The sequence below is a fragment of the Oncorhynchus mykiss genome, chromosome 24, assembly GCF_013265735.2.
Source record: "Oncorhynchus mykiss isolate Arlee chromosome 24, USDA_OmykA_1.1, whole genome shotgun sequence".
NCBI classification, from domain to species: Eukaryota; Metazoa; Chordata; class Actinopteri; order Salmoniformes; family Salmonidae; genus Oncorhynchus; species Oncorhynchus mykiss.
Genome location: NC_048588.1, coordinates 20610807 through 20637362, shown reverse-complemented (window position 1 = coordinate 20637362; position 26556 = coordinate 20610807). Strand labels below are relative to the sequence as shown.

Genomic DNA, 26556 nt, shown 5'->3' with positions numbered 1-26556 from the left:
ACACTGAGATATCCTGTCCAATATTCCACACAAAATAAACACCTCTCCCTCTTCTGGCTACCTTTTAACTGTAGAATATCCCTGCCTGATCCAGTTCTCTACTGTACTTTTGTGTTGTCCCCCTCACCACCTTACTGTTAACTACTTTCTACTGTCTGGTAGAAAACTCAATCTGAAATCTGTCTGGGTTTAGCAGTTAACTATTACATAAAAGTCAGTGCACAGTGGCACAATACAAAGAACCCAGGGAAAAGGGTACTTTTTTCTTGTAAATGTGAATCAATATAGCAGGTTTTTAGGATAGGATTACCTACACTAGATCGATTCCAGGAAACAGTCTAGAGAAACATGTCTTTAGAGTAACAAATGTTTTATTGGTATTTTTTAACAAATCATTCCACTGATGACAGAACATAACAATTGGTGTTTAACAAGGGTATAGGTTCACACATTTTCAGCATCACAACCTAAAATGACAAGGCTATTTCATCTGCTGTTGAAAAGATCGATATGCCGGTTTAGAAGAAGCAGGAGGTTGACTCCACAATGACAGCGCGCGCGCGAGAGAAAGAGAAACTGTCAACACACTCACAGAACCTCACAGATGCCCAACTATCAGGTCTTGTTAACAGAGTTTCTGCCTCATATCCGTTCATTACACAAACATCACCATGGTAAACAATAAACTTAAGGTACATTCAAACATCCGATGTATAATATCTATAGTCATTTTAAGACTTTCTTTCCCTTTTCTTAAAATACAATATATTATCTTTATCCCAGGTCATGTTAAAAAAAAGTTGCAAAGATGTTTATATACAGAGGCAGGACATCAAATCACATACAAATTATGAATAAATAAAAAACGAAAATATGAACTAATATTGAAAAAGCAGGTGGCAAGCCTAAACGCTTTCACTTTTGTCTTCAGCTCTTCTTTGACACCATGGCAGCAGGCTGGATTTCAGCAAAAATGGAAGCAGCAAAATAACCTTTTAAAAAACACATGGCGGAAAACTTCACATCACATAATCTGCTTCCAGCTACATGAGGTTCTGAAAGTAAACAAACACACAACACAATCATCCCATGGGACTGGTGCCAAAAACAGATCCTGACACTGTAATTTAGCCAAGGTTTAGTCACACAAATATGAGTTGTGCATTTATGTTGAGCTCTCATAAATCTACTGACCGAAATCTATCTATTTGCCGAAATCTATGCCATTGTCAAAACATTAGTTTGACATGTCCATAAACTACCCCGTGCACCATAAAATAGATGGAAACACTGCAGTCTTGATTTGGGAATGAATATTGTTTGTATTAAACATGTTGGATAAACCATACCAGATTCGTAGAGAAATTAAAGCAGTGGAGAGCCAGGTGTGTCTTGGGCCACTGGGTCTCTTGTCTCTCTGTGCCACACCAATCAACACTCATGAAGACCCAAACTTGTCTTGGATTATCACCAAATCCTTGCCTTACATTAACCTACTACAGTACTAGACTTTAGGAGGACAACAACACTGATAACAACTATAGGACTAAGATCATGTCTCTACTGAGCCAGACCAGGTAGTCCTGCTGTCCTTCATACTGGACTCACCTCGTCCCTCCTCCGGACAGCTCCAGGCCCTCTCTGTCCTGTTGAAGCCCGCGAGGACGCCCCTCCACCAAGGGAACCATAGTCTGACATCTGGCCTCGGGGCAAAAAGCTGGATGGGCAGTACGGGATTACACCCTCATCTGCAGATGACAATATGCAATCACTCAAAAGTGCAGCTGGAATTATATGGGTCAGAAGTGCTGAACCAGACTAGACCTTCCACCATCTCTGTCCACCTGAGTAGAGGGGATTGCTGCTAGATATGTGTGCTTAAACCAATGCATTATTTTAAGTCCACAGAGGATTTGTATGCGTATGAAAGTAGACGGAGCATTACTAAACCTCAATCACAATATGTGTCTGTGGTTGTGGCTTTTATAATACTGTACTGTATGTGTATTTGCATATTTGTATTCATTTGCATTAATTAGATGGTTTGATGCATACCCTGTGAGCCCCACATGGCAGGCCCCCTCTTATGGGGTGAGGAGTAGTCTTCTCTCTTCTGCAGAGCCGGCGAGTTGTCCGCCGACGGTGTCCGGCTGCAGCCCAGCACATCAGCCAGGAGCTGCAGGGGGTCGTCTGCTGCAGGGGGTGGGGCCGGTGGAGGGGGCAGGTCTGCACAGACTGATTGACAACTCATGATAAAAAAACTGCCTTCATTTGACCTAACAGGTTGCCTCTTTTAAGAACTGCAGTCTATCTATTCACAGTTGGATGTACACTATAGGACTTTAACCATACGTACTGAATAAGACCATCTGTTAAATTACCAAAATGAAAATACACTGTACTGTAAGGATGTGGCTTGAATCCCAAGGCGGGAATGTTACTCATGTGCATTTAAATACCAAGAAGTTAGAGCCAGTAAGAGACATTTCGAAGTTCTTGCAAATAATAAACTGGGATAACTTGTTATTCCAAAAGCTGTGTGTGTTGTCTTGTATAAAAGCCTCTCCAAAGAGAAGATATGAAGATAACATAAATGTAGCCCACTGTCCAATATGTCTTACCTGCTTGGTCATGCAGCTCTCGTCGGTGCTGGCCCTCCCTGAGGACTTTCTTCTTGCTCCTGGTTCTGTGCCCCTGAGTAGCGTGGGTGGACTCAGCCAGGAAAGGAGGAGATTGTCCTGACAGAAAAGAACAGTGATGTCATCATCAAGTAGACATTCAGAGGGAAGCGCCATCTTCATATGCAAATACTTGGTGTTAATGTAACATGACAACATTGAATAATTCAGGATAAGTATGCATTTATGGATTAGCCTGGTAGCAGATCTGTGTGGGCTTTAGCCAACTCCTCTTGTCCAGTTAATTATCATGCCAAACACAGACTGTATGCATGGCATGCATGACATGACAAAGGACGTGGCTAAGGCACATACAGTTCTGTGACCAGGCTGGTCATTTTCAAGAGGCTAGCTACACATATAAATAATTATCCTATGCATTAGAACTATGAGAGGGGAACAAGTTTGTAAAGACAGGGGACAGGTGTGTACAACTAACCTCCTCCGCTACTCCTCTCTGAAATATAGCTCTCCCCCATGGGGGTGTCTCCCCATTGGTTGGTGTGGTATGGCCCGCTGACATCATATGGCCCGCTGGCATCATCCTTATTGGCAAACAGGTTGTGGTTGGAATGGGAGACCTGAGAACTGGGCCCGTAGCAGGCCAGCAGGTCAATGTGCTGCAGCGGGGGGCTGTCGTTGGGGTTGAGGGGGTGTGTCTCCTCCTGAGGGGAGGGGGGAAGTATGGCTGTGGACCGCAGGCTGGAGGTGGAGCCCTGGGTCAGCTCCTCTCTTCTGGAGGAGGGCAGGCTGGGTAACTCATCCCTGGAGCCTTCCATCAGGTAGGTCCTGGCTGGCAGCGGGGGACACCAGTCCTCCTCATCCTCATCTGAGCTACTGGGAGCAGGAGGAAGAGGAGAAAAGACCCCTGGTTTAACAACTAAGAGGACCTGACACATTCAGTGAAAAACATTGTCAGTAAGACCCCAGTATAAATCAAGGGGTCTTACACAATACTTGTACATCAAGAAAAGTCTTTGAGGCACATTAACAGCCATATCCAGAGACAGTAACAGTAGTTGACAGAGTTACATTTTAAAAGAGGAACCAGCAGCATTGGGTTACAAAACACAAGAGTGACTTCAAATGATTTATGTTGCCGTGACAACGTCAGAGGACATCAGAGCAGATTTAATAGAGGACATGTTATTGAAACAGGAAAGTGCTAATCCACACTGTCAGACGGTGGCTAATGTCATTACAAAAGACGATGTACAGTCAGAGCAGCTAGGTCCCCCCAGTTATGGCCACAATCTCATCTGTCACAGTCAGTTAGAGGACACTCTACACTCCCCCTGATGCAGCCACAATAAGAGTCTCTCCTGAGCCTCCAGACAAGAATGTTTTTAACTCCAACCTTAACCATAGTAAACATCATTAGAGTTTACAATTTGGTTAGAATCGGAGGACAGGTTCTGGCCCTAACGTCACGAACTCTTGCTATATAGTTCAGGTGAACTATCAGGTCAAATAGAGTGCAAGCCATACATTCAAACTAAACATAGCCCTCAAATGAGGGTGTCAGAGGATAAAAAGGAAACATCAGGAAAAATCACAATGAGTTATGGAGAAAAGGTTCAATATGTAACAACTTCAGCACTCCTGGCTTTCCTTCCCTCTACTGACATTTCCCTCCATACACTGTTAGTTCCCTCATCTGTACTTAACAAGCTATCCCATGGGAGGGTGTCTGCAGGGGATATGGCGCTAGGTGTTACCTGTTCCTCTCCTCATCCCTGTCTCTCTTAGTGTAACCCCGTTCTTTATTAGCAGGCAGTGGTAGAGATAGCACATCCTCCCAGTTGAGGGGTGCAGGCTTGGATGGAGGACACGTGGACCTCTGCTTCCCCAGCTTGGCTACAGTAGAGAGACAGCAGACAACCCACTCACTTATTTAAATCAAGCTGAAGAGAACATTAGAAATTAGCTCTGTTAAACATATGTATGTACAGCATACAAACACCCACATCAACTATGTAACAGAGTTAGCTATATCCTCACTAACGAACATTCCATGAGCCCTTAACTACAGTACATGAGAAGTGTAATAGCTGCCTGTACCATTGCTTGTCCTGGCGTACTGCAGCTTGGCGTACTCTCTAGACTGGACGGTCAACTGGTCCAGGTCCTGCTCCAGACCGAAGAGGCCCGAGTTGGAGAGGACGGGGGTAATGGCATAGGGGTCAGGGCCCTGGGAGTAGGGGGTGTTGGAGCCCTGGGTGTAGGGGGTGTTGGAGCCCTGGGTGTAGGGGGTGTTGGAGTATTTGTTGTAGTAGGCTAAACCCTGCAGGTCCTCAGCAGCAGCTGTATTGATGGTGCTGTAGATGGGACTGTCTGTGGACACTGAGCTGTACTTCTCAGACTGGCTCAGGTAATTTGAGATGCCAACTGCGGGACAGAAATAGAAAGTAAATAAAAAATGTTAAGTGGAACCCATTTCCTTGAATGAACCACTTCATCTTCCCTCTGCAATTTCCTGGTCAATCACAAAAGCTCAAATAGGTTCCATCATTTGAGCAGCAATGGCGGCTTATTACTATTAATGTTGCCTCTGTTCAAACTACTGCATTTTATCCCACCCTAAGTTGCAAGAAGTGACTGTGGGCTCTCACCATTGTAGTATCTGTCTGTAGAGTCCAGTTTGCCAGAGCAACAGTTGACTGAGTCTTTTCCATTGTGGGCAAGGCCAGGGGCTGGCCAGGAGTCTGCTAGCCATGGGTAGTTCCCCATGTTGGAGTCCAGCATCCCTGGTCTACTGTAGGCAGATGGAGATAACTAAAAGGTCAGATATTACTGTAAGTCTATGCTGTTTGTAAAAAAAGAGTCCACTCATTCCTTTACTTAGATTTGTGTGTGTTGGGTATATGTTAGATATTACTACACTGTCGGAGTTACAAACACAAGCATTTCGCTACACTCGCAATAACATCTGCTAAACACTTGTATGTTACCAATAAAATTTGATTTGATTCTTGTTTACATTGAAAATCTGAGTAAAACCAAGATCTCTACCTTCCGTTGCTGAGACCAGATCCTTCACTGTGAGCAAATCCAACTGCAGGAAAAACAACAAAAGCAATGGTTGCAATTAAAAACACATCTTACTCAAAGCAGTGGAGGCTGCTGAGGGGAATGGCATCAAACACATTGCAGCCATGCTGCTGAGTTTGACCTAGATACACTAAAAGGCATAGATCACAGCAACACTAGGATTCTGAACCCACAGATTACAACAAGTCACATTTTAAGACACTCAGATACCCAGACTTGGCAAACGTGATGGTGACAGGATTGGAACAGATTAGTGGTGTAATGCTAATGGTATTGTTTGTATGCTATGTGAATACAATGTTGGGGTTGAGGTTAAGGATGTTACAGTATACCTGCAGGTGTGTAGGCAAATGAGGTGGTGTAGTGTCCCAGCTCTTTCCTCCTGCGGTGGCGACAGTATAGCCAACCACTGAACCCCATGAGCACCAGCCATGAGGCCACACCCAACCCAGCGATGAACGCTGGTTGGCTGACCACTCCCGTGATCTGCTCTGATAGACTGAGGCTGCTGTCTTTCTGCAGAGGGTCTGAAGGCATGTCCAGTGACAGGGCTGAATGATAGAGAGTCCAGGTTATCAGTCCGGCAAATTCATTTCCAATATGGCTTCCTGAATAAACAGACAACTAACTTACCCCATTGGTTTCTAGCAAGTAGTGTTGATATACTGTATACCAGTGACAAACAATTCAAAAACTTCAAGCCTCGTCTTTAGTAATCTACCATACTGACTGAGGACCAGGGTATTAATTGGCTATTAATGTTGGCTATTAATGTTACATCTAAGGAAGGGTCTCTTCTAGTGGTAAAGCTGACTCACTGAGGACCAGGTCTATAGGTGGGCTATGTTCACCCACTCCCAAGTTGGTGACTGCAGCCACCATCACACTGTACTGGAGGTCTGGCAGCAGCCCAGTCAGTAGGATGGACAACCCCGCTCCATCAACTGTCCTGTTGATATGGCTCTCTGTCTTCAACTCAGTGTCACTCCCCAGGCACCAGACCTGGCAGACAGAGAAACAAGCTTGATACTGAGTGGTGGAGAAACAGAAACTCTGGAGGAACAGAAATGGGACAGAAACTCCGGAGGGACAGAAATGGGACAGAAACTCTGGAGGGACAGAAATGGGACAGAAACTCCAGAGGGACAGAAACGACAGACAACATTTAATAACACTAGAAGCATCAAGTCGATCATGTTGCCAAGAGGACAACTGAACCAGAAGTGGAGATATTTTGTTGCTAGCCGGCACGACATGGTAATACGATAGGCTTTAAAACGCCTTCCCAGAAAAGTCTGAGAAAAATATGTTTATTTTTGTTGACTGCAAAGCAAACCAAGAGCAGATCCAATCGACAAGATGAGGACAAGTGATTTAAATCTGAGGACTAAATTAGTTAAATTGTGTTTTTGCATCCCACAGAAGTGTTGCTGTTAACTGATACTAAGCAATGTTTAATTAAAACCACTAGCACAGCATTTCTGTTCAGCACAGCATGTTTTTGGCAACAAGGATAAAACCGACTGCTTAAAATCAGCACATTGATGATTCAAACAAATAATACATTTTCTCTTTCCCACGACCAGCTGTAGTGACTAACTGCCCACTTTTCACTAAATTAACATCAGACAGTAGTCTAGAGTAGCACTTTCCTCCAACCAGGTACAGCTTCAACATTCTCCACTCTGTAATCTTACTTTGTACTCCAGGACTGTACCACTCTGAACATCAGCGGGGGGAGGTTCCCAGGAGACACTGATGCTAGAGCTGTTGCTGAGCTGGACCACCGACACAGCCTGCGGGGGAGCACTTAACACTGGAAGGATGTGAACATGGATAACTGTCGGTTAATGAGAGCCAGGAAATCAAAGAGACTTTGGTCAATAAAATACATTTTCCTATACGCATGTGCTGTAGTGTCCTACAGTAATACATCACAGCATTGAGTCATTTTAGAAGCAAACAAATCTTTATAAATTCTAAGGGAAAGTCTGAGGAAAATTGATTCTTACTGCCCTTGCAGCAACAATAACATGTAGTGAACTGCTGTATGCCTACGGACTTCACAGAGAAGGAACATCCTGCATCCCACTGCGTGTCTTACCCTCCTCAGGGGTGCGTAGCTGCACCAGGGGGCTGTCTAGTCCCTGCAGCTCGTTGAAGTAGGGGCGGACCTTCACCTCGTACTCTGTGTTCGTGTGCAGGTCTGATAGGACAGTGGTGAGCTCAGGCCCCACTTTCACATTCTGGACTAACCAGGCGCTGCCAGTGGAGCGGTACAGCAGCCTGAATCCCTGCACGTACTGAGATTGACGTGCCACCTGACCAATGACAGAACACAGGGGGAGGGACATAGAGGTGGTTAATTATATATTTCCCGAGATATTATAAAGTATGGAGCACAGTACAAAGTTGCATATTGTTTCTCCAGGTTATGACACTCAGTTTTACTCACAGTCCAGGAGACCTGGGCACTGCTGGGTGATAGGACCACAGGCTTCTGCAGGTAGAGAGACACTTCCCCTAGTTCTCTCTGCACCTGTCTGCGGTCTACTCCCTGCTCTGTAGGACTCCCATCTACAACACCACAAGAGAACTGCACTCAGAACAGCCTGACGTCATACCACACTGCACTGAGAACAGCCTGATTTCATACCACACTGCACTGAGAAAAGCTTGATGTCATACCACACTGTACTGAAAACATCCTAATGTCATAACACACTGCACTCAGAACAGCCTAACAGCACAGGACACTTTACTATGAAAAAGTCCAAGTGATTGAGTGATTATACACATATTATATGCTGTTCTGTGTCCATACTGACCCTGTGTCCTGATGGGTTCAGAGATTGGGCTGGGGTCACTAAGACCGTAGGAGTTCACTGCTCGGACGATAAACAGGTAGACAGTGTTTGGGTACAGGCCGATGACGGTGTGCTTCTCCTGTTTCACGTGGTCAGCTACCGTCTGCCACACACTGCCAACGGATTGGCTGGAAAATAACATTAATCAATTACAGGTTGAATTCTGGGAGGATTGTCTGGCCTTGTCCTTATCCTGATATGATAAATAACGCAACAATGAGTGTGGTTTGACAATTTGGGTCCTCTAGCATTGATGAATGTTGGGTAAATTAATGCTATTATCGTCTCAGTCCAGTGAGGACCTATAGTACATATCACCTAGTCTATGGTATGATTTGTCCAGTCAATTACCCAGTGAGTGATAACCAACCAGTCAAAACGGGTTAGCATTGAGCCGGGAACCGACTGAGTGTGCTCGCAAACTCCCTTAGAAGACCTTCACTTGAAAAACAAGAAAAAGCGTCAATAGTACTGTTTGAACATTTTTAGATGCCGTAGTCAGTAAACACTTCCTCACAATACTCTGAATTAATCTAAAATAACTCCCGAAATCTGTCATTAATTTTGACGTTTTTGCGGAGGATTTCTTAGTTGCGTAATTTACTACTAAGATGTTTGTTGTAGTCTTTCTCAATAAAAAAATGTGCATGAAAGCGAGTCGTCTCTGGTTGAATGACAAAAAAATAAGAATCCCTACTGTTGACCAATCACTGAAGAAGGGATGAAAACTTCGGCTCCGAAGAAAAAAAATGTGTGCCCGAACAGGCGAAAAAACCTTTCTGAAGTACAAAACGAACAAAAACACATCACAAAATGTTGCCATAATATATGCACAAATTCTTTCGAACTGTTTTGTTTGGAAAGCATGTGGACGCCTTAAGGAAGCAGCGCTCAAACTCTGACCTGCTCCTTAAAACTTCTTAGGGCTGCAATCCCATTAACGGGATCCATATGACAACAGCCAGTGAAAGTGTAGGGCTCCAAATTCAAAACAACAGAAATCTCATAATTAAAATTTCTCAAACATAAATGTATCTTATACCGTTTTAAAGGTAATCTTGTTGTTAAACCCACCACAGTGTCCAATTTTTCAAATAGGCTTTACAGCGAAGCACCACAAACAATTATGTTAGGTCACCATCAACTCACAGAAAAACACAGCCATTTTTCCAGCCAAAGAGAGGAGTCATAAAAAGCAGAAATAGAGATAAAATTATTCACTAACCTTTGATGATCTTCATCAGATGACACTCATAGGACTTCATGTTACACAATACATGTATGTTTTGTTTGATAAAGTTCATATTTATATAAAAAAATCTCAGTATACATTGGCGCGTTACGTTCACTAGTTCCAAAAACATCCGGTGATATTACAGAGAGCCACATCATTTTACAGAAATACTCATTATAAATGTTGATGAAAATACAATTGTTAGACATGGAAATATAGCTCTCCTTAACCGTTTTGGGATAGTGGGCAGCATTTTCACTTTTGGATGAATAGCGTGCCCAGAGTGAACTGCCTCATACTCTGTCCCAGATGCTAATATATGCATATTATTAGTAGTATTGGATAGAAAACACTCTGAAGTTTCTAAAACTGTTTGAATGATGTCTGTGAGTATAACAGAACTCATATGGCAAGCGAAAATCTGAGAAAAATCCAACCAGGAAGTGGGACATGAGATTTGTAGTTTTTCAAAGCTTGGCCTACCGAATACACATTGAGATATGGATGAAGTTGCACTTCCTTACAGCTTCCACTAGATGTTGTTACGGATACAGGTATTCCGTGTGTGTATCCTGTGTGTGTGTGTGTGTGTATTTCTTTTCTCTCCTTCTCCCCTCCTCACAGGTGGCAATCATCATTCCCCAATCAGTCATCAATCAGTCGCTAATCAGAAGACACACCTCCTCCTGTTTCCATTACCCAATCACATCCCTTTTCCCTTGGTTTAAAAACCCATTCAGTTGTTTCCTCTGAAGCTCAATCTCTCTGTCAATCTCGCTGTCATACAATCTCTCGGTAGAGCTCTTGTTTGTTTTAGCACCTCCAGATCACTTTGTCCCCACCTGTGAGTATTGTTTGTGTTATGGTGTTTGATGGTGGAAAAAGGGGGAACCAAGACAAGTTGCCCATGGGCATACACTACCCATAGGACTACTTTGTCTAAGAACACTAGGTTCTGGGCGGACCACCCACTGTATTTTTGGTTAGTTAGTTAGCTGTATAGCAGTAGGCAAGTCTAGTTTAGGGGTGTTTTTGGATATTTGTTTCTTTCCTTGAGTCCAACTCAGCCCCTTTTCCTGCCCCCCCTTTACCGTGTGTTTTCAAATAAACCCTGAGTGTTTGACGGTAATTAAGTTGTCTGTGGTTTTTCGTTCGCACTTTTACTTTGTCACAATTATAATTTGCATGAGTTGTTACGGGTCTCGTTACCATCCCCCCTAGATTGCCGGGCCAAAAAGGGATTCGTAACATAAGTGGGGGCTCGTTCGGGATATGTCATAATTGACACCCATGCCGCTAGTGTTAGTGGTTTGGTTCAGTGTTGAGCGTCATAGCTGATGTGGCATTAGTGTTTGCTATTTGTTGTCTCTTGTGTAGTAGTTCGAGATGGCTACTTTTGATTTGAGATCCTTTTTGGATAACCCTTCGTGGGAGGTTTTTGACAAATGTCGTAGAGTTGATTTACAGACCTTGGCTGACCATTATTCTATATCGATTCCGCAGGATGTAGTTAAGGCGGAGGTTAAACAGCTAGTGTTAAATGTTTTGTTGGAAGAGCAGGTGCTTGTGTTACCGCTGCCTGAGCCTACGACCCCTGCAGGGGATGTTGCTGCTCCTCTAAGCCCGGTGGTGTCTGAGAACGAGGGCGAGGCTAAAGCTCCAGCCACATTGCCCTGTTTTGATCCACTCTCCCCACTGTCAACCGGTGATGCCAGGAGGGATGTCCGTTCAATACAGTTCCAACTGGAGGCGGAAGAGAGAGCCCAAATTAGGCGGGAGACTCTCCAGTTGGAGATGTGTAAAATTGAGGCAGAAAAAGAAAGAGACCAGCGGCATTTGGAGATGTGTAAACTTGAAAAAGAACGAGAACAGCGGCAGTTAGATTTGGAGATGTGTAAAATTGAGGCAGAAAAAGAAAGAGACCAGCGGCATTTGGAGATGTGTAAACTTGAAAAAGAACGAGAACAGCGGCAGTTAGATTTGGAGATGTGTAAAATTGAGGCAGAAAAAGAAAGAGACCAGCGGCATTTGGAGATGTGTAAACTTGAAAAAGAACGAGAACAGCGGCAGTTAGATTTGGAGATGTGTAAAATTGAGGCAGAAAAAGAAAGAGACCAGCGGCATTTGGAGATGTGTAAACTTGAAAAAGAACGAGAACAGCGGCAGTTAGATTTGGAAATGTGTAAAATTGAGGCAGAAAAAGAAAGAGACCAGCGGCAGATGGAGTTCAAAATGCGCCAGATGGAACTGGAGGCAGAGACAGCGAGGCTAGCCTCCGTTCCGGCTGTGACTATTAGTGAGTCGTCCTCACCAGCTGGAGCTTCCAACACGTTCAACATTAGTAGGCAGATTGCCTTAGTACCTTTGTTCAGAGAGTCGGAGGTTGACTCCTATTTTTGTGTATTTGAGCGTATAGCCGTAGCATTGAAATGGCCTGAAGAGGTATGGTGCCTATTACTTCAGTGTAAATTAACTGGTAAAGCCCAATAGGTTTTGTCAGCACTACCTCTGGAAGACAGTTTGAATTATGGAGTGGTCAAAGCTACTGTTATTCGTACCTATGAGCTTGTGCCTGAAGCATCCCGACAGAGATTTAGGTCTCATAAGAAGTCTTCTAGTAAGACTTATGTGGAATTTGCTAGAGACAAGGGAAATCTGTTTGATAAATGGCATGCTGCTAGTAAGGTAACTGATTTCAACTCTCTCCGGGAGTTAATCTTGTTGGAAGAGTTAAAAACTGCTTACCCGAAAGCATTGTAGTTTACCTAAACGAACAGAAAGTATCCTCCCTGTCAGAAGCGTCTGTGTTGGCAGACGAGTTTGTGTTGACGCACAAGAGTGTGTTTTCGGCTCATTCTGAGAGTAGAGCCACTGACTTGGCTACTTTTAGCCCTAGTCGGCCAGCAGTATATCAATCACGGCAGAAAAATGAGCATCCCTGTTTCTATTAACATAAGGTGGGATATATGATTAATGATTGCTTCCTGCTTAAACGCAAACAAGGGATGCCTCACATGCCAAGCCGCCAACAGGTGTTGGTTTAATTCGTACGGTTGTGAGGTCTGAAACAAAACAGGTGCCTCAGGGTAACTGTAGTTTGAAAGTCCCAGTCCCCGACCGCAGTTATGAACCGTTCATTTGAGGGGTTTGTGTCCATAACGAATGACGACGCGTCTCAGTGTCCGGTTAAAATCCTTAGAGATACTGGAGCGGCGCAGTCGTTTATATTGTCTGATGTGTTGCCCTTATCTGACGATGCATACTGTGGTTCGTGTGTTAGTTCAGGTATTGAAATGGGTTTTGTCCCAGTGCCATTGCACTTTGCGAAAGTAAACTCTGAGTTAATCAGTGGAATATTCAGAGTGGGGGTACGTCCTATGTTGCCAGTAAAAGGTGTGACCTTTATAATGAGTAACGATATTTCCGGAGGAAAGGTAGTACCCGTATTGGAAGTAATGGATAAAAGTGACCACTCTCTCTCCAATGAGCTGGCACAGAGTTATCCACATGTGTTCCCCGCTTGTGCTGTCACTCGTGCTCAGGCATGACAAGTGGGGGACGTGATAGATTTGTCGAACACTGTGCTGTTCAAAGAGGTTGATCAAGAGGATATGTTGTGTGCTACCTCTGGGAAGCTGATCACCTCTGACAAACAGCCCAGGGAAGAATCAAAGTATGTTGAACTTATTGCTGATGCAATACAGTTACCAGTCACTCGTGAGCAGCTGATTGCTAACCAAAAGGTTGACAACAAGCTTGCTCAATGTTTTTATAGTGTTGTATCATTTGATGAGGTAAAGAAGAAGAACGTGGCTTACTTCCTTGATGGTAATCTCCTCATGCGTAAATGGACATCCCATGTTGACGCGGGTGGAGATTGGAATGCTGTTTACCAAATAGTGATTCCTACAGCCTTTCAACAAAATGTGTTATCCCTTGCTCATGATCACCAGTGGTCTGGTCATTTAGGAATCACCAAGACTTATGATCGGATCCTTCGACATTTATTTTGGCCAGGTTTAAAACAAAATGTGGCTCAGTTCTATCGGACATGCCACACGTCAGATAACAGGAAAACCAAATCAGGTTATTCCTCCCGTTCCTCTTTGTCCAATACCTGTCATAGGTGAACCATTCGAACATGTGGTGGTTGATTGTGTTGGACCGTTACCGAAGACAAAATCGGGTAACCAGTTTTTGTTAAACGGTTATGTGTATGGCTACAAGATACCCCGAGGCCAATCCTCTGAGAAGGATTACAGCTCCGCTAGTGAGTAAAGCCTTAATTAAATTCTTCACGACATTCAGGTTACCTAAGGTGGTACAAAGTGATCAAGGTACCAATTTCCTATCAAAGCTCTTCAAACAGGTGTTAAAATCCTTGTCAATTACGCACCGGGTGGCAAGTGCATATCACCCAGAGTCTCAGGGTGCGCTTGAAAGATGGCATCAGACACTGAAGTCTATGCTAAGTAAATATTGTTTGGAATCTGAGAAAGATTGGGATGAGGGTTTTCCTCTAGTTTTGTTTGCTGCTCGTGAAACTGTACAGGAGTCCCTAGGGTTCAGCCCGGCTGAACTAGAGTTTGGTCACACAGTGAGAAGACCAATGAAAGCCTTTAAAGAACAGCTCTTGTCCCAAGAGTTGTGTACAGGAGATGATGTGTTGGACTATGTTAGTTGCTTTTGTGAGCGACGACACCAAGCCTGTGCTCTCGCAAAGGAAGCTCTGTCTTCCTCACAGAGGAGCATGAAAAGACACTATAATAAACAGGCTGTTTCTCGTCCACTACAGTCAGGTGACCAAGTACTGGTGTACTCAAGTACTGGCTTTCTCTGGTCCTTATTTCATTGAAAATAAATGAAGTGAAACTGATTATGTGCTTCAAACACCTGATAGAAAACGCCAATCTCGTGTCTGCCACATTAACATGTTGAAGATATACCACACCCGACCCATCACCCAGGTAGATAGTTCAAAAACAGCGGCAGGCACTACTGTCTCCTCTGCTTCTACTGCTATGATAGTGGACTGTCATATTGATGATGTTGATGGATTGGAGCTGCGCAATACTCAGCAGCAGTGCGTTAGATTGCCCAACTCAGAAATGCTGCTGTCTATCCAATCAGGTCTGGTTCATTTAACGGACGGACAGGCCGACGATATTGTGAGGCTACTACACAGTTTTCCATGTCTCTTTAATGACGTTCCTACTCGCACAAACGTGTTGGAACATGACATCAATGTTGGAAATGCTGCCCCTATCAAGCAACACCCATATTGTATCAATGCTTCTAAGAGGAAGAAATGAGGGATGAAGTGAAATATTTGTTGGAGAATGACCTGGCTATGCCAAGTTCCAGCCCTTGGAGTTATCCTTGCATTCTGGTTCCTAAACCTGATGGTACGTCCAGGTTATGTACAGATTATCGAAAGGTAAATTCTGTCACAATGCCAGATTCGTACCTTTTACCCAGACTGGACGACTGTATCGACACTATTGGTGCTGCTAATTATGTAACTAAGTTGGACCTCAAAAGGTTACTGGCAGGTTCCGTTAACCTCACGTGCTTCTGAGATTTCTGCCTTTGTGACCCCAGACAACTTCCTACAGTACTCAGTCATGGCTTTTGGGATGCGGAATGCACCAGCCACTTTCCAACGACAGGTTAACTCTGTATTAGCTGGTGTTCCCAATTGTAGTGCATATCTTGATGATCTAGTGATTTATTCGTCTGAGTGGTCAGATCATGTTGACTCTCTAAGGGTAGTATGTGAACATTTGGCAGCTGCTTCTCTAACCCTGAACTTGGCAAAGTGCGAGTTTGGGAAGGCTACTGCTCAGTCTGGCAAGATAATTTATTGTAAGATAGCTTTTGATCCTGCGAAAGCACTCTTATGCAATACCCCTGTTGTTGCTGCTCCAAATTTTGAACAACCGTTAACTTGAGGTAGATGCTAGTTCCAGAGGTGCTGGTGCTGTTCTACTGCAGTAGGACAAGAGTGGAGTGGATCATCCTATTTGTTATTTTTCACAAAAGTTTAACAAATGTCAGGCAAACTGTGCAACTATTGAACAAGAGGCTCTTGCTTTGTTGTTATGTCTGCAATACTTTGAGGTGTATATTGGTTCCAGTGCCCTACCAGTAATCGTATATACTGACCATAACCCGTTAGTGTTTCTCCACCGGATGTACAACCACAACCAGCGCCTTATGCTTTGGGCGCTGATTGTACAAAATTATAAATTTGGAGATCCGCCACAAAAAGGGTTGTGAAAATGTGTTGGCAGATGCTTTGTCTCGTGTATAAATATGATGATTTTTGGTATGTGTTGTAAATGTTGTGGTCGCAATCCCCATGGGTTGCTCTTTTAAGGGTGGGGGTGTTACGGATACAGGTATTCTGTGTGTGTATCCTGTGTGTGTGTGTGTGTATTTCTTTTCTCTCCTTCTCCCCTTCTCACAGGTGGAAATCATCATTCCCCAATCAGTCGCTAATCAGAAGACACACCTCCTCCTGTTTCCATTACCCAATCACATCCCCTTTCCCTTGGTTTAAAAACCCATTCAGTTGTTTCCTCTGAAGCTCAATCTCGCTGTCATACAATCTCTCGGTAGTTCTCGTTTGTTTTAGCACCTCCAGATCACTTTGTCCCCACCTGTGAGTATTGTTTGTGTTATGGTGTTTGATGGTGGAAAAAGGGGGAACCAAGACAAGTTGCCCATGGGCATACACTACCCGTAGGACTACTTTGTCTAAGAACACTAGGTAGAACTGGGCGGACCCCCCCCCACTGTATTTTTGGTTAGTTAGTTAGCTGTATAGTAGTAGGCAAGTCTAGCTTAGGGGTGTTTTTGGATATTTGTTTCTTTCCTTGGGTCCAGCTCAGCCCCTTTTCCTGCCCCCCCTTTACCGTGTGTTTTCAAATAAACCCTGAGTGTTTGACGGTAATTAAGTTGTCTGTGGTTTTTCGTTCTCACTTTTACTTTGTCACTATTATAATTTGCATGAGTTATGTTACGGGTCTCGTTACCATCCCCCCTAGACTGCCGGGCCAAAAAGGGATTCGTAACAGATGTCAACCGTCTTTTGAAACTTGAATGAGGATTCTACTATAAAGGAGGGGCTCATGAGACCTCTGAGTCAGTGGTCTGGCAGAGAGCCTTGGTCTCATGACGAGCGCTCCCGACAGTTACCTCGTGTTCCAGTGCTTTTTCTGAAGACAAAGGAATTCTCCGGTTGGAACATTATTGATGCTTTATGTTAACATCCGAACGATTGATTCCATACATGTTTCTAAAGGAGTAACTTTTCGAGTTTTTGTCTGGATGAAATGCATGAAGATGGACATAAATTATGGAACTTTATGGAACAAATCCGTCATTTATTGTCGAACTGGGATTCCTGGGAGTTCCTTTTGATGAAGATCAAAGGTAAGTGAATATTTATGGTGTTGCTTCTAACTTTGTTTTTTCCAAAATGGCGGACATTCCTCTGGCTCTTTTGGGCTCTGAGTGCCTTTCCCAGATTATGCTTTTTCCGTTAAGTTTCTTTGAAACCTGACACAGCGGTTGCATTAAGGAGAAGTCTATCTTTAATTCTGTGAATAACACTAGTATCTTTCATCAATGTTTATTATGAGTATTTCTGCAAAATCACCGGATGTTTTGGAATCAAAATATTACTGCACGTAACGCGCCAATGTAAACTGAGATTTTTGGACATAAATATGCACATTATCGAACAAAACATACATGTATTGTGTAATATGATGTCCTATGAGTGTCATTTGATGAAGATCAAAGATTAGTGATTCATTTAATCTATTCTTCTTTTTGTGACTCCTATCTTTGGCTGGAAAAATTGCTTTTTTTTCAACTTGGCGGTGATCTAACAATCATATGTTGTGCTTTAGCTGTAAAGCATTTCTGAAATCGGACACGATGGGTAGATTAACAAGATGTTTCTTTCATTTGCTGTATTGGACTTGTTAATGTGTGAAAGTTACATATTTCCAAAAAAATATTTTATTTTAATATTTTTTTATTTTGCGCGCTGCCTTTTCAACGGAATGTTGTCGAGTAGAAAGGTTAATGCAACCGCTGTGTCAGATTTAAAAAAAACATTACGGAGAAAGTAAACCATGCAATAACGGCGCTAAGAAAATTTTAAAAAATGATCCACCATGGAGTCATCAGAAATCACATTATAAATATTCCCTTACCTTTGACCTTCATCAGAATGCACTCCCAGGAATCCTAGTTCCACAAATGTTTGATTTCTTCGATAATGTCCATTATTTATGTCCAATTAGATACTTTTGTTAGGGCGTTTAGTACACAAATCGAAACGCTCATGCAGGTCCAGCCGAACGTTGGACGAACTTCAAAAAGTTAAATTACAGGTCGTAGAAATATTTAAAACTAATTACAGAATCAATCTTTAGGATGTTTTTATCAAATCTTCAATAACGTTCCAACCTGAGAATTCCATTGTCTGTAGAAAAGCCATGGAACGCAGGTCGCTATCATGTGAAATGCGTGTGACCAGGCCCTGGCTCTCTGCCTGACAACCGACTCAAAGAGCTCCCATCTGGCCCCACATCACAGTAGAAGCCTCATTCAAGTTTCTAAAGACACTTGACATCTAGTGGAAGCCTTAGGAAGTGCAACAACCAATATCCCACTGTGTATTCAACAGGAGATGGGTTGAAAATCGACCAACCTCAGATTTCCCACTTCCTATTTGGATTTCTTCTCAGGTTTTTGCCTGCCATATTAGTTCTGTTATACTCATAGACATCATTCAAACAGTTTTTAGAAACTTCAGAGTGTTTTCTATCCAATAATAATATGCCTATATTAGCAACTGGGACTGAGGAGCAGGCCGTTTACTCTGGGCACCTTTCATCCAAGCTACTCAATACTGCCCCTGCAGCCATAAGAAGTTAACTACAGTAGGTGTCAGATAAGGGGCGGCAGGTAAGGAGCGGCAGGCGTTGGACTAGTAACCGAAAGTTTGCAAGATCGAACCCCCGAGCTGACAAGGTAAATAAAACTGTCGTTCTGCAGTTAACCCACTGTTCCTGTCATTGAATATAAGAATTTGTTCATAGTTAAATAAAGGTAAAAATAAGACCTGAGTAACAATCTGCCCTCTGCTATCCTCCAACCATCCCTCTTCTTCCATTAAGCCCTGTTCTCTAGCCCTAGGAGGGTTAGTGGAGGAATAATAGGAGACGTCCCCATCCAGCAGCTAGCTCTATTTAAAGACTGTGCTCTGTTAGCTACTTTCCTCAAACTTCATCTAACAGCTACCCATGGGAATGTCTTGTCTCAAACTGTGCTGTCAGTCTCAGTGCCAGGCAGCTTATTGGCCTGTATGTGTGTCTGGCTCTGCCTGCCCAGAGCCTCTGCCCTCTCTGCCTCTGTGATAAGAGCTCTCTGGCTAGTCTCTCCTTCCATAGCCCCAGGTCAGTGCCGTCCAGGACCACAGGGAAAATGATGCTTTTTTCTTCATGCAACTGATTCTATGTTCTCTGCTCCAGAATGCTTTATGATTTGATTTCCTCTGCCATGGCTCGTTTTCCTTTCACGTCATTATTTCCTGCCACTGTTGCACATGTATGTTAAACCAAATGGAGAATCCCTGTATGTGAATACAAATCAAGGACACAACTGATATAGCAACAGACCTAGAAATACACCAGTACCCAGCATTGAAATAGAAATCCCCTATTTATATATTACCCTGCAGAGCCATGTATTAAGAGAGGTTGGACAATGCGGTTTCTAAATATGGTCTCTGGTACCCAGTCTTTGCATGTCATACTGTACCTGAAGGCCTCGATGATGTAGGAGGTGACAGCGGCCCCACCCTCGTGGGGGTTGGACTGCCAGGTGAGGGTGACTGTATTCCTGGTCACATCCGTCACCACAGGCTTCTGGGGCGGCCCTGGCAGCTGGATGGACTCTGACACTCGGGGAACTGATGACCCAGGGGCTCCGTCCTCTGGGACACAAACAGGGATACGCCATTAGATAACATGAGACAGTGGTGGTGTGTGATAATGGTAACTTGGTGTACCGGGATATAGTCTGAGTTTGACTGTTTATTTTTCAATTCTATTTATCTACACACAGTAGTGATGAATACTGTAGCTAAAGCAGGAAAGTAGGTTTCCATAAAGTATAATGTACATTTACTGTATCATTTGAAACCAATGGGGTTTGTATGGTTTTGTGAGGCGCCAAGGTGAGTGTGTGTGTTTACCTCTTATGGTGAGTGTCCCGCTCCAGCTCGACTCGCCCGTGGCGCTGGACACCACACAAGTGTACATTCCCGAATCCTTATCCTAGCAACAGAAAGTTGCATTTTAGCTCCCTTTCATGAGGAGAGGGGACCCAAAACATTGGAACCACAGTGCTTTAGATACTTTCTGTGTTTGTTAATCCGAGTGGAGCAAATCTCAGCGGATCTCATCTTTTTACTTATTAATTGCTTCCTTGTTCACTGCTCTGCCGCTGTCCTGAGACTCACTTTTAGAAGTGTAAAGTTAAAATATTTTATGAAATGCCACTTTGCCACAAAGCAGACATCACTCAGCCACAGTAGTAGAAGGAGTCATACGTGCTGAACACTCCTGAGAGAACAGCAGTCGAAATGTGATTCATCTCCCCATGTGCATGGTCAACCTCACAGGTGTCTAACTCATTCCACGGAGGGCCGATTGTCTACCGGTTTTCGCTCCTCACTTGTACTTGATTAATGAATGAAGCTCACTTATTAGTAAGTCACTCCACTTACCTGACTGTCTAGGTCTGAATTGAAAGGAAAAACCAAAAACCAGCTGACACTAGGCCCTCCATGGAATGAGTTTGACACCCCTGGTCTACCTGCTCTCCCTTTCCACAGTACTGTATTATATACATTATATATATATATATATATATATGCAGTGAACAAAGAAGCAATATGTTCTCCACTGTCCTAATGGTGTTACTAACACTGGGCTGGCAGAGTGCCAGTCTACTGTAACCAACAAATTCATGTTAGATCATTCACCACAGCATCGACCTCTGGTTTATGGATTGGTAGTATGTGGACAGATGAACTCTTTGTGAGTTTAACCACTGCTGAAATATTGAAGACTAGGAGGGGGCATCGCTAGGCTAAATATTTTTAGCCCCTCTTTCTCCCGCAACATCTCGTCCTCTCCATTCCCCTCCCTCCCTCTCTCTCTCCATGCCAAGCTAATGCATCTCTTCTGTTCCATTGAGCGCAGTGACATGGCAGATTTCCCCTGCCTCAATGATGCATTGGACCTTGTGTTAATGCTCCAAGTTTGCTGAGCACCACTGCTGAGAGAGAGAGTTGTGCCAGAGATGTAATTAAAGGCTTTGAAATCGTTAATCATGCGTGACCACAGTCAATTAGCACAAACCAGGCTGCTCTCCCCGCTCTGCACGCTCACCTCCAGGTGAGGCCACAGCACAAAAGGGCCATGGACTGCTCTTTCATCAAAGCAGAACACATTTACAAACAAGCCCCTTCATTAACATTACAATTACACACTGCATAGGCAGGTAATCGCGCCAGAGAGGTCGGTTTGAAATTCAGTTTCACCTTGATTTCAGAGTGGTACAGAGTGGCACTTATAATGGAGGAGAACATAAAAACATTTGTTGGTTGCCCTCTGGTTTTGGAAAAAGTACAAATGTAACAATGATGGATGGCAGGCATTTCTGTACAGCCGTGCGATACTAATTTATTAATGAGGATCAAAAGACAACCAGATCACAGCCACATTTTTATTCCATGACATCATACACGTACCTCAACATTAGTGATCTGCAGTGTCCCGTTCTCCATCAGGGTCATGCGGGGGTCATCCCCCACAATCCTCTCCCCGTCCTTTTCCCACATGATCCTTAGTGAGGGTCCACCAATCGCATGACACTGCAACTGGGCAATGGACCCCAGACCCAACGTCTGATTGGCTGGGCCTTGACGGATGATTGGTGGAACACGGTCTGAAGGACCTATGGGTGAGAGGGAAGAACAGACAGGATATTATGTCAGTGGGTCCTGTCACACACACTAATGTCCACTTTATTTGACAGTGTTTATGTAGAGCTGTCAAAGGCTATCTTCCCATCCATATACAGGTATGTGTGTTGTAATATCAATATATTTTTGCTGGGCTCTTCTCCCAGTACCATATGCCCTTCCTCATCCCAAAGTAACCCCCTCCATCCCTCAAACTCACCCCCTTCCACCTCCAGCAGGGCTTTGGTCAGGACACTTCCTGCTACACTGATGGCCTGGCAGATATAATACCCAGAATCCTCCAGGTGCACGTCGGTGATGGACAGCTCACCACTCATGGAAACAGAGTAGCGACCGGACTGGGAGAGGGGCTGGCCAGGAAACAACAGCATCTACACACACACACACACAGAGAGAAACTTCATCTTAGCTAGTGATGAATCAGAGAGATGGTGTATCCAGTCATTATATGGCCATCACTTTTCCAACACAATACAGAATAGCAGGAGAACTACAGACTTTTGGTTTGGTCTGTTGGCTTGATGTGAGCTGACAGATGCTTTACACACGGCCAGAGTGATGAGAGGGGGAGATGGGCATGAATAGGGGGAAGGGACAGCCTTCCATTTCATTCCTCTAAGAGGCTTAGACTGAGTGAGAGGACCAGGGCTATAAGGTCACAAGATAATCCCAAAAGTACAGCAAACCGCTTCACAAACAGGGGACCAGGCACATCAACTATCAAATAGACTGGAACACATTTAAACTTATTCAGAGAACCTCATACCAACTTCCCCCTGCCTGGCGGATCTGAGTGTTAACTCCTCTATGTTCTCTACTAGAACCATCTAGACTAAGTGATCTTGATTGTTCCCCCGCTGTTATCAGAATGTTATCATTAGGTATTTATAGTAAGTAATAATGATAGAAGGTTTTAAACAGTGTTTCTGTGCCTATTTCCCAAGGAGGCAGCTCCTCTCCCAGATGATGTAGCTCATCTGAGTCACTCCCCTCATCTACCCTTCCTCCCCCTCTCTTCATCTGTCTGCAGGTAACAGTGACTTCCTCGCCAACGCATTTCCTGTGATTCCTTCCAACACCTATTGGTTGTCGCCTCTCACAGCCAAATACAAACGAGCTCCCTCCCTCATTTCACCTCGGCCAACGTCTCTTTAAGAGCACGGGCAATCAAAAAAAATGTGTGAAAAGCATTGTTAAATCGAACAATTCCCCGGCTTGTTTCAAGCTGAGAGAAATCAAATGAGTCCCCACCAAACCAACATGGTGAGAAAACTATTTGTATGCTGCTGATTAAAATAAGGCTAAAACAAATCAAAACCCTACTTAAATGTGACATAACATCATTACTTTGTTGATCAGTTTAAAGTGCCATTTATCTATGACAACGTATGTTGTAGTTTCTACAGTACATAGTTGGAATTTTATTAGTCATTTTTAAAAATGTTTTATTTAGGAAGTAGTCTTTCTTGACCACTCACTTCCTGTTCGTCAGGAAGTGCCATCATTTTTACCTGGCTTCCTTCTTTCTTCCAGAAGATGGCAGGTGAGGGGTTTCCTCTGGTGCCACAGCGGAAGGTGACACTGCACCCCTGAGCGGAGATCTGGTCCTGGGGTTTAATGGTGATCTGTGGGGGCACTGGAGAGTAGAGCAGAGACACTCGGTTAGAAGATTCAGATTTTAGGCTTTAAATTATAGCGTTTAAATTCACAGTTTTCTCCTGCCTCCCCTGCATAATCAATACCTACTATGTGATTCCAGAACAGTATTTATTCAACATTTAGCATATAGAACTACACTTTTTACTCCATGATTTGACTGCTGTCTTTAACTCTCTTAACTCTCTTTAACCCTCTGCCAGTTGATATGGTTTCCCTTTCTGATGAATCTGCCTTCTCATTTTCACATTATCGAGTGAAGACATTGATGCCTATCTTTTATACTGAGACGAGTCATAATCTAATTCCAATCTTAAACTATTGTGATGGTATTTGTGGGTTTACTTTGGAGTGATATCAGTGGAAATGAACTGGTAGTCAGGTTGTGTGTTGTGGCCACAGCTTGCTTCTGATCCCACCACATCCTGTCTTCCTATAGACTTCGACTGCACAATGACAGCATTGACTCCAATTCCATAGATTCTGAGCTCTCCTGCTGTTTGCTCTCCTCAGCAGGCTTCTTCCCTGTCTTCATACACACAACACACACACACACGGGATCAGGCTAAATCCTCAAGGGAACTGAGTCATCTGTGTCGTGCCTTGATTTTCACTCTGAGGGAGAACACAGCAGATCTTCCCACATCAGAGATGGAGCACGCACACACAGCCACAGAGAGAGACTGACTTCACTACACTAACATCACTAACCAGCCAGCAGGGGGGATGTAACTATGACAGGGAACCGTGTAGAGAAACCATGTTACTAAACAGTAATGTGGTTTAAGTTCACTTCAAATAGAGTCATGATCAGAGTGAACCTGTATTGGCAGTTCTGTTACCTTTTAATATTTAGATTTTTTTTTTTTTACAATATAAATGAATAGTGGTATTTTTCCATTGGAATAATTTCGCATTCAGCAATCATGGGTTTCTGTGGTAACAAACGAAGTGAATGTCTGAACTTTGTGACCTCATATCTCAACACACTTCTTTAACAAGAGTACAGCAGATGTGTTTGTTTGATACCAATCCTTAATCTGGTACACATTAGGTCACTGTGTCAGAGTACAAGCTTACTTACTGCACTGCCTGAGTGCTGCAACAGGCCAGTAGACTAGAATCCTGACCATGCATTAAGTCATGTTTACAGGCTCTTTTAAACCATTAGGTGCTGATGATACTGAATGCATTAAATATTATAACCCCTCTAGCTTTTAAAATGTATTTGAAAAAATCTACAAACAAAGTCAGAATGGTGTGGGGGAAATACAACGGAATGAGATGGCTGACTACAGTAAAATGAAAACATGACATCTACTACATAGTCAATGAAACACGGAACAGAAGGAAGGGAAGGCATTGTTTGAAGAGGTAGGGTTTAGATTTCATCAGGACTGACAAAAGCAATGGAGGATGAAGTCAACCCTGCTGCCCACTCAGCCAACACACACACACACACACACACACACACACACACACACACACACACACACACACACACACACACACACACACACACACTTCTTATTAATAGTGGTTCTGCTTTTTGGCAGTGTGTTAAAGTACACCATCTCCCAAACAGCTGTCAGAGGGAGTAATCCATACGGTTTAGCATAAGCTTCTGTCAGTGGAGTTGAAGAGAAGAAAGCCCACCACAAATACATTGATATGCCAACACGTATTCCAACACACACGGATGGATGGGCAGAGCTTTGACAACTCTAAATGACCACTGTCAAATGAAGTGGACATAACAGTGTGTGACCGTACTGTACAGTATGAGAAGGGTGAGAACACATATCAGTGTGTGTGATTGAGTGAGAGAGAGAATCTTTGTTTCTTACCATGGACCTCTAGCGTGGCTGAAGCCTCTGTCTTGCCCACGCTGTTCTCAGACATACAGGTGTAAGTTCCCCCGTCCTCCCCTCTCACCTTAGTCAGACGTAGGCTGTTGTCACTGTGGATCTCAAACCTGGAACAGAGACACACAGAGTATTTTCACAAATCTAACCATCGAGACAGAAAGACCAGGCCCATGTCAGAATACCCATACTTCCGTTCCAAATAGTATGAATTTTAAATATGCGAAAATAGAACGTTTTATACTATGTGAAATTTCGAGACTCAAGTAAGCTTTAGAATGCCAGGACGTTATACTCATTTTGGGTTTTCCTCTAGTAGAATTCAATGCACACTTTTAAAGAAGAGAATCGTCATTCCAGACTCACGTGTGATAATCAGTTAATAATGAGATAAGGAACGCACTGTACTCAAATGAATGAATGGAGGGACTCATCGCAATTGTGCATTAGACGACACATTCTCAGTAGGATGAGCCCAGTAAGATGATATTTGTTGCTTACTGCATTTGTTTTGTATGTTCTAAATGGTATGTAGTACGATTAGTACACAGTATGTAGTTTTAGTAAGTAGTAGGCAAGACAGATTTTGGAGACGGACCAGGTGTGAGAAGCACTGCCTTGAACTATGTAAAAGTGACCTTGAATGTACCTGACCCTCTGACCCATCAAAATGTAACTGTATGAAGTAATCTAAAACTGTAGATAAAAAAAACAATTAAATACAGAAAGGATGAGTCAACCCTATAACTTAATAGATCTGCAGAGAGAGATTTACAAGTCAACTGTGTTAGGGTCAAATGGCCAATCAGAATGGGCAGAGTGAGTCAACTCCGCCACCATGAGACCACCTTAGAGTAATTAAAGTATTTTTATTTTCTTACCCACCCACCGCCCCTCCCCATAGTTACAGCATAATCATAATAATATAAATATGTATATTTTGTCCCCCAGATGATCTTTCAACTGCATAGTCAAGTCGTAGCGTCCCATGTTAACTAATGAATCCTCACTGGCCTTCAATTCATGCATTTGTATTGGCTGAGGGAAGGGAAGGCATGAATAAATGAGTAATTACTGTAGCTGTGCTTTCTTGGTCACATACTTTAATCCCATATGTATCCCTGGTGAATGA

At 43.4% G+C, this 26556-nt stretch overlaps 1 protein-coding gene across 2 annotated transcripts in view; it reads right to left on the bottom strand.

Annotated features, from left to right (window-relative positions):
- Positions 1–353: 353 nt before the first annotated feature.
- Positions 354–26556, bottom strand: part of LOC110503971 (roundabout homolog 2) — a 59622-nt gene continuing 33419 nt past the window's right edge. Inside the window, exons 6-26 of one of the 2 annotated variants that reach the window (XM_021582664.2) lie at positions 25407–25534; positions 23415–23539; positions 22103–22274; positions 21670–21875; positions 20107–20188; positions 19671–19845; positions 8558–8724; positions 8185–8306; positions 7834–8050; positions 7427–7545; positions 6548–6731; positions 6062–6280; positions 5691–5733; positions 5291–5433; positions 4740–5066; positions 4397–4535; positions 3118–3515; positions 2622–2738; positions 2056–2235; positions 1609–1748; positions 354–1055 (exon numbers count right to left, since the gene is read on the bottom strand). In XM_021582664.2, the coding sequence (XP_021438339.2) occupies positions 1044–1055; positions 1609–1748; positions 2056–2235; positions 2622–2738; positions 3118–3515; positions 4397–4535; positions 4740–5066; positions 5291–5433; positions 5691–5733; positions 6062–6280; positions 6548–6731; positions 7427–7545; positions 7834–8050; positions 8185–8306; positions 8558–8724; positions 19671–19845; positions 20107–20188; positions 21670–21875; positions 22103–22274; positions 23415–23539; positions 25407–25534 (3415 nt within the window). In that variant the 3' untranslated portion in view covers positions 354–1043. The remainder of the gene's footprint in view (positions 1056–1608; positions 1749–2055; positions 2236–2621; positions 2739–3117; positions 3516–4396; positions 4536–4739; positions 5067–5290; positions 5434–5690; positions 5734–6061; positions 6281–6547; positions 6732–7426; positions 7546–7833; positions 8051–8184; positions 8307–8557; positions 8725–19670; positions 19846–20106; positions 20189–21669; positions 21876–22102; positions 22275–23414; positions 23540–25406; positions 25535–26556) is intronic. The other variant, XM_036961462.1, reaches the window with a different exon arrangement.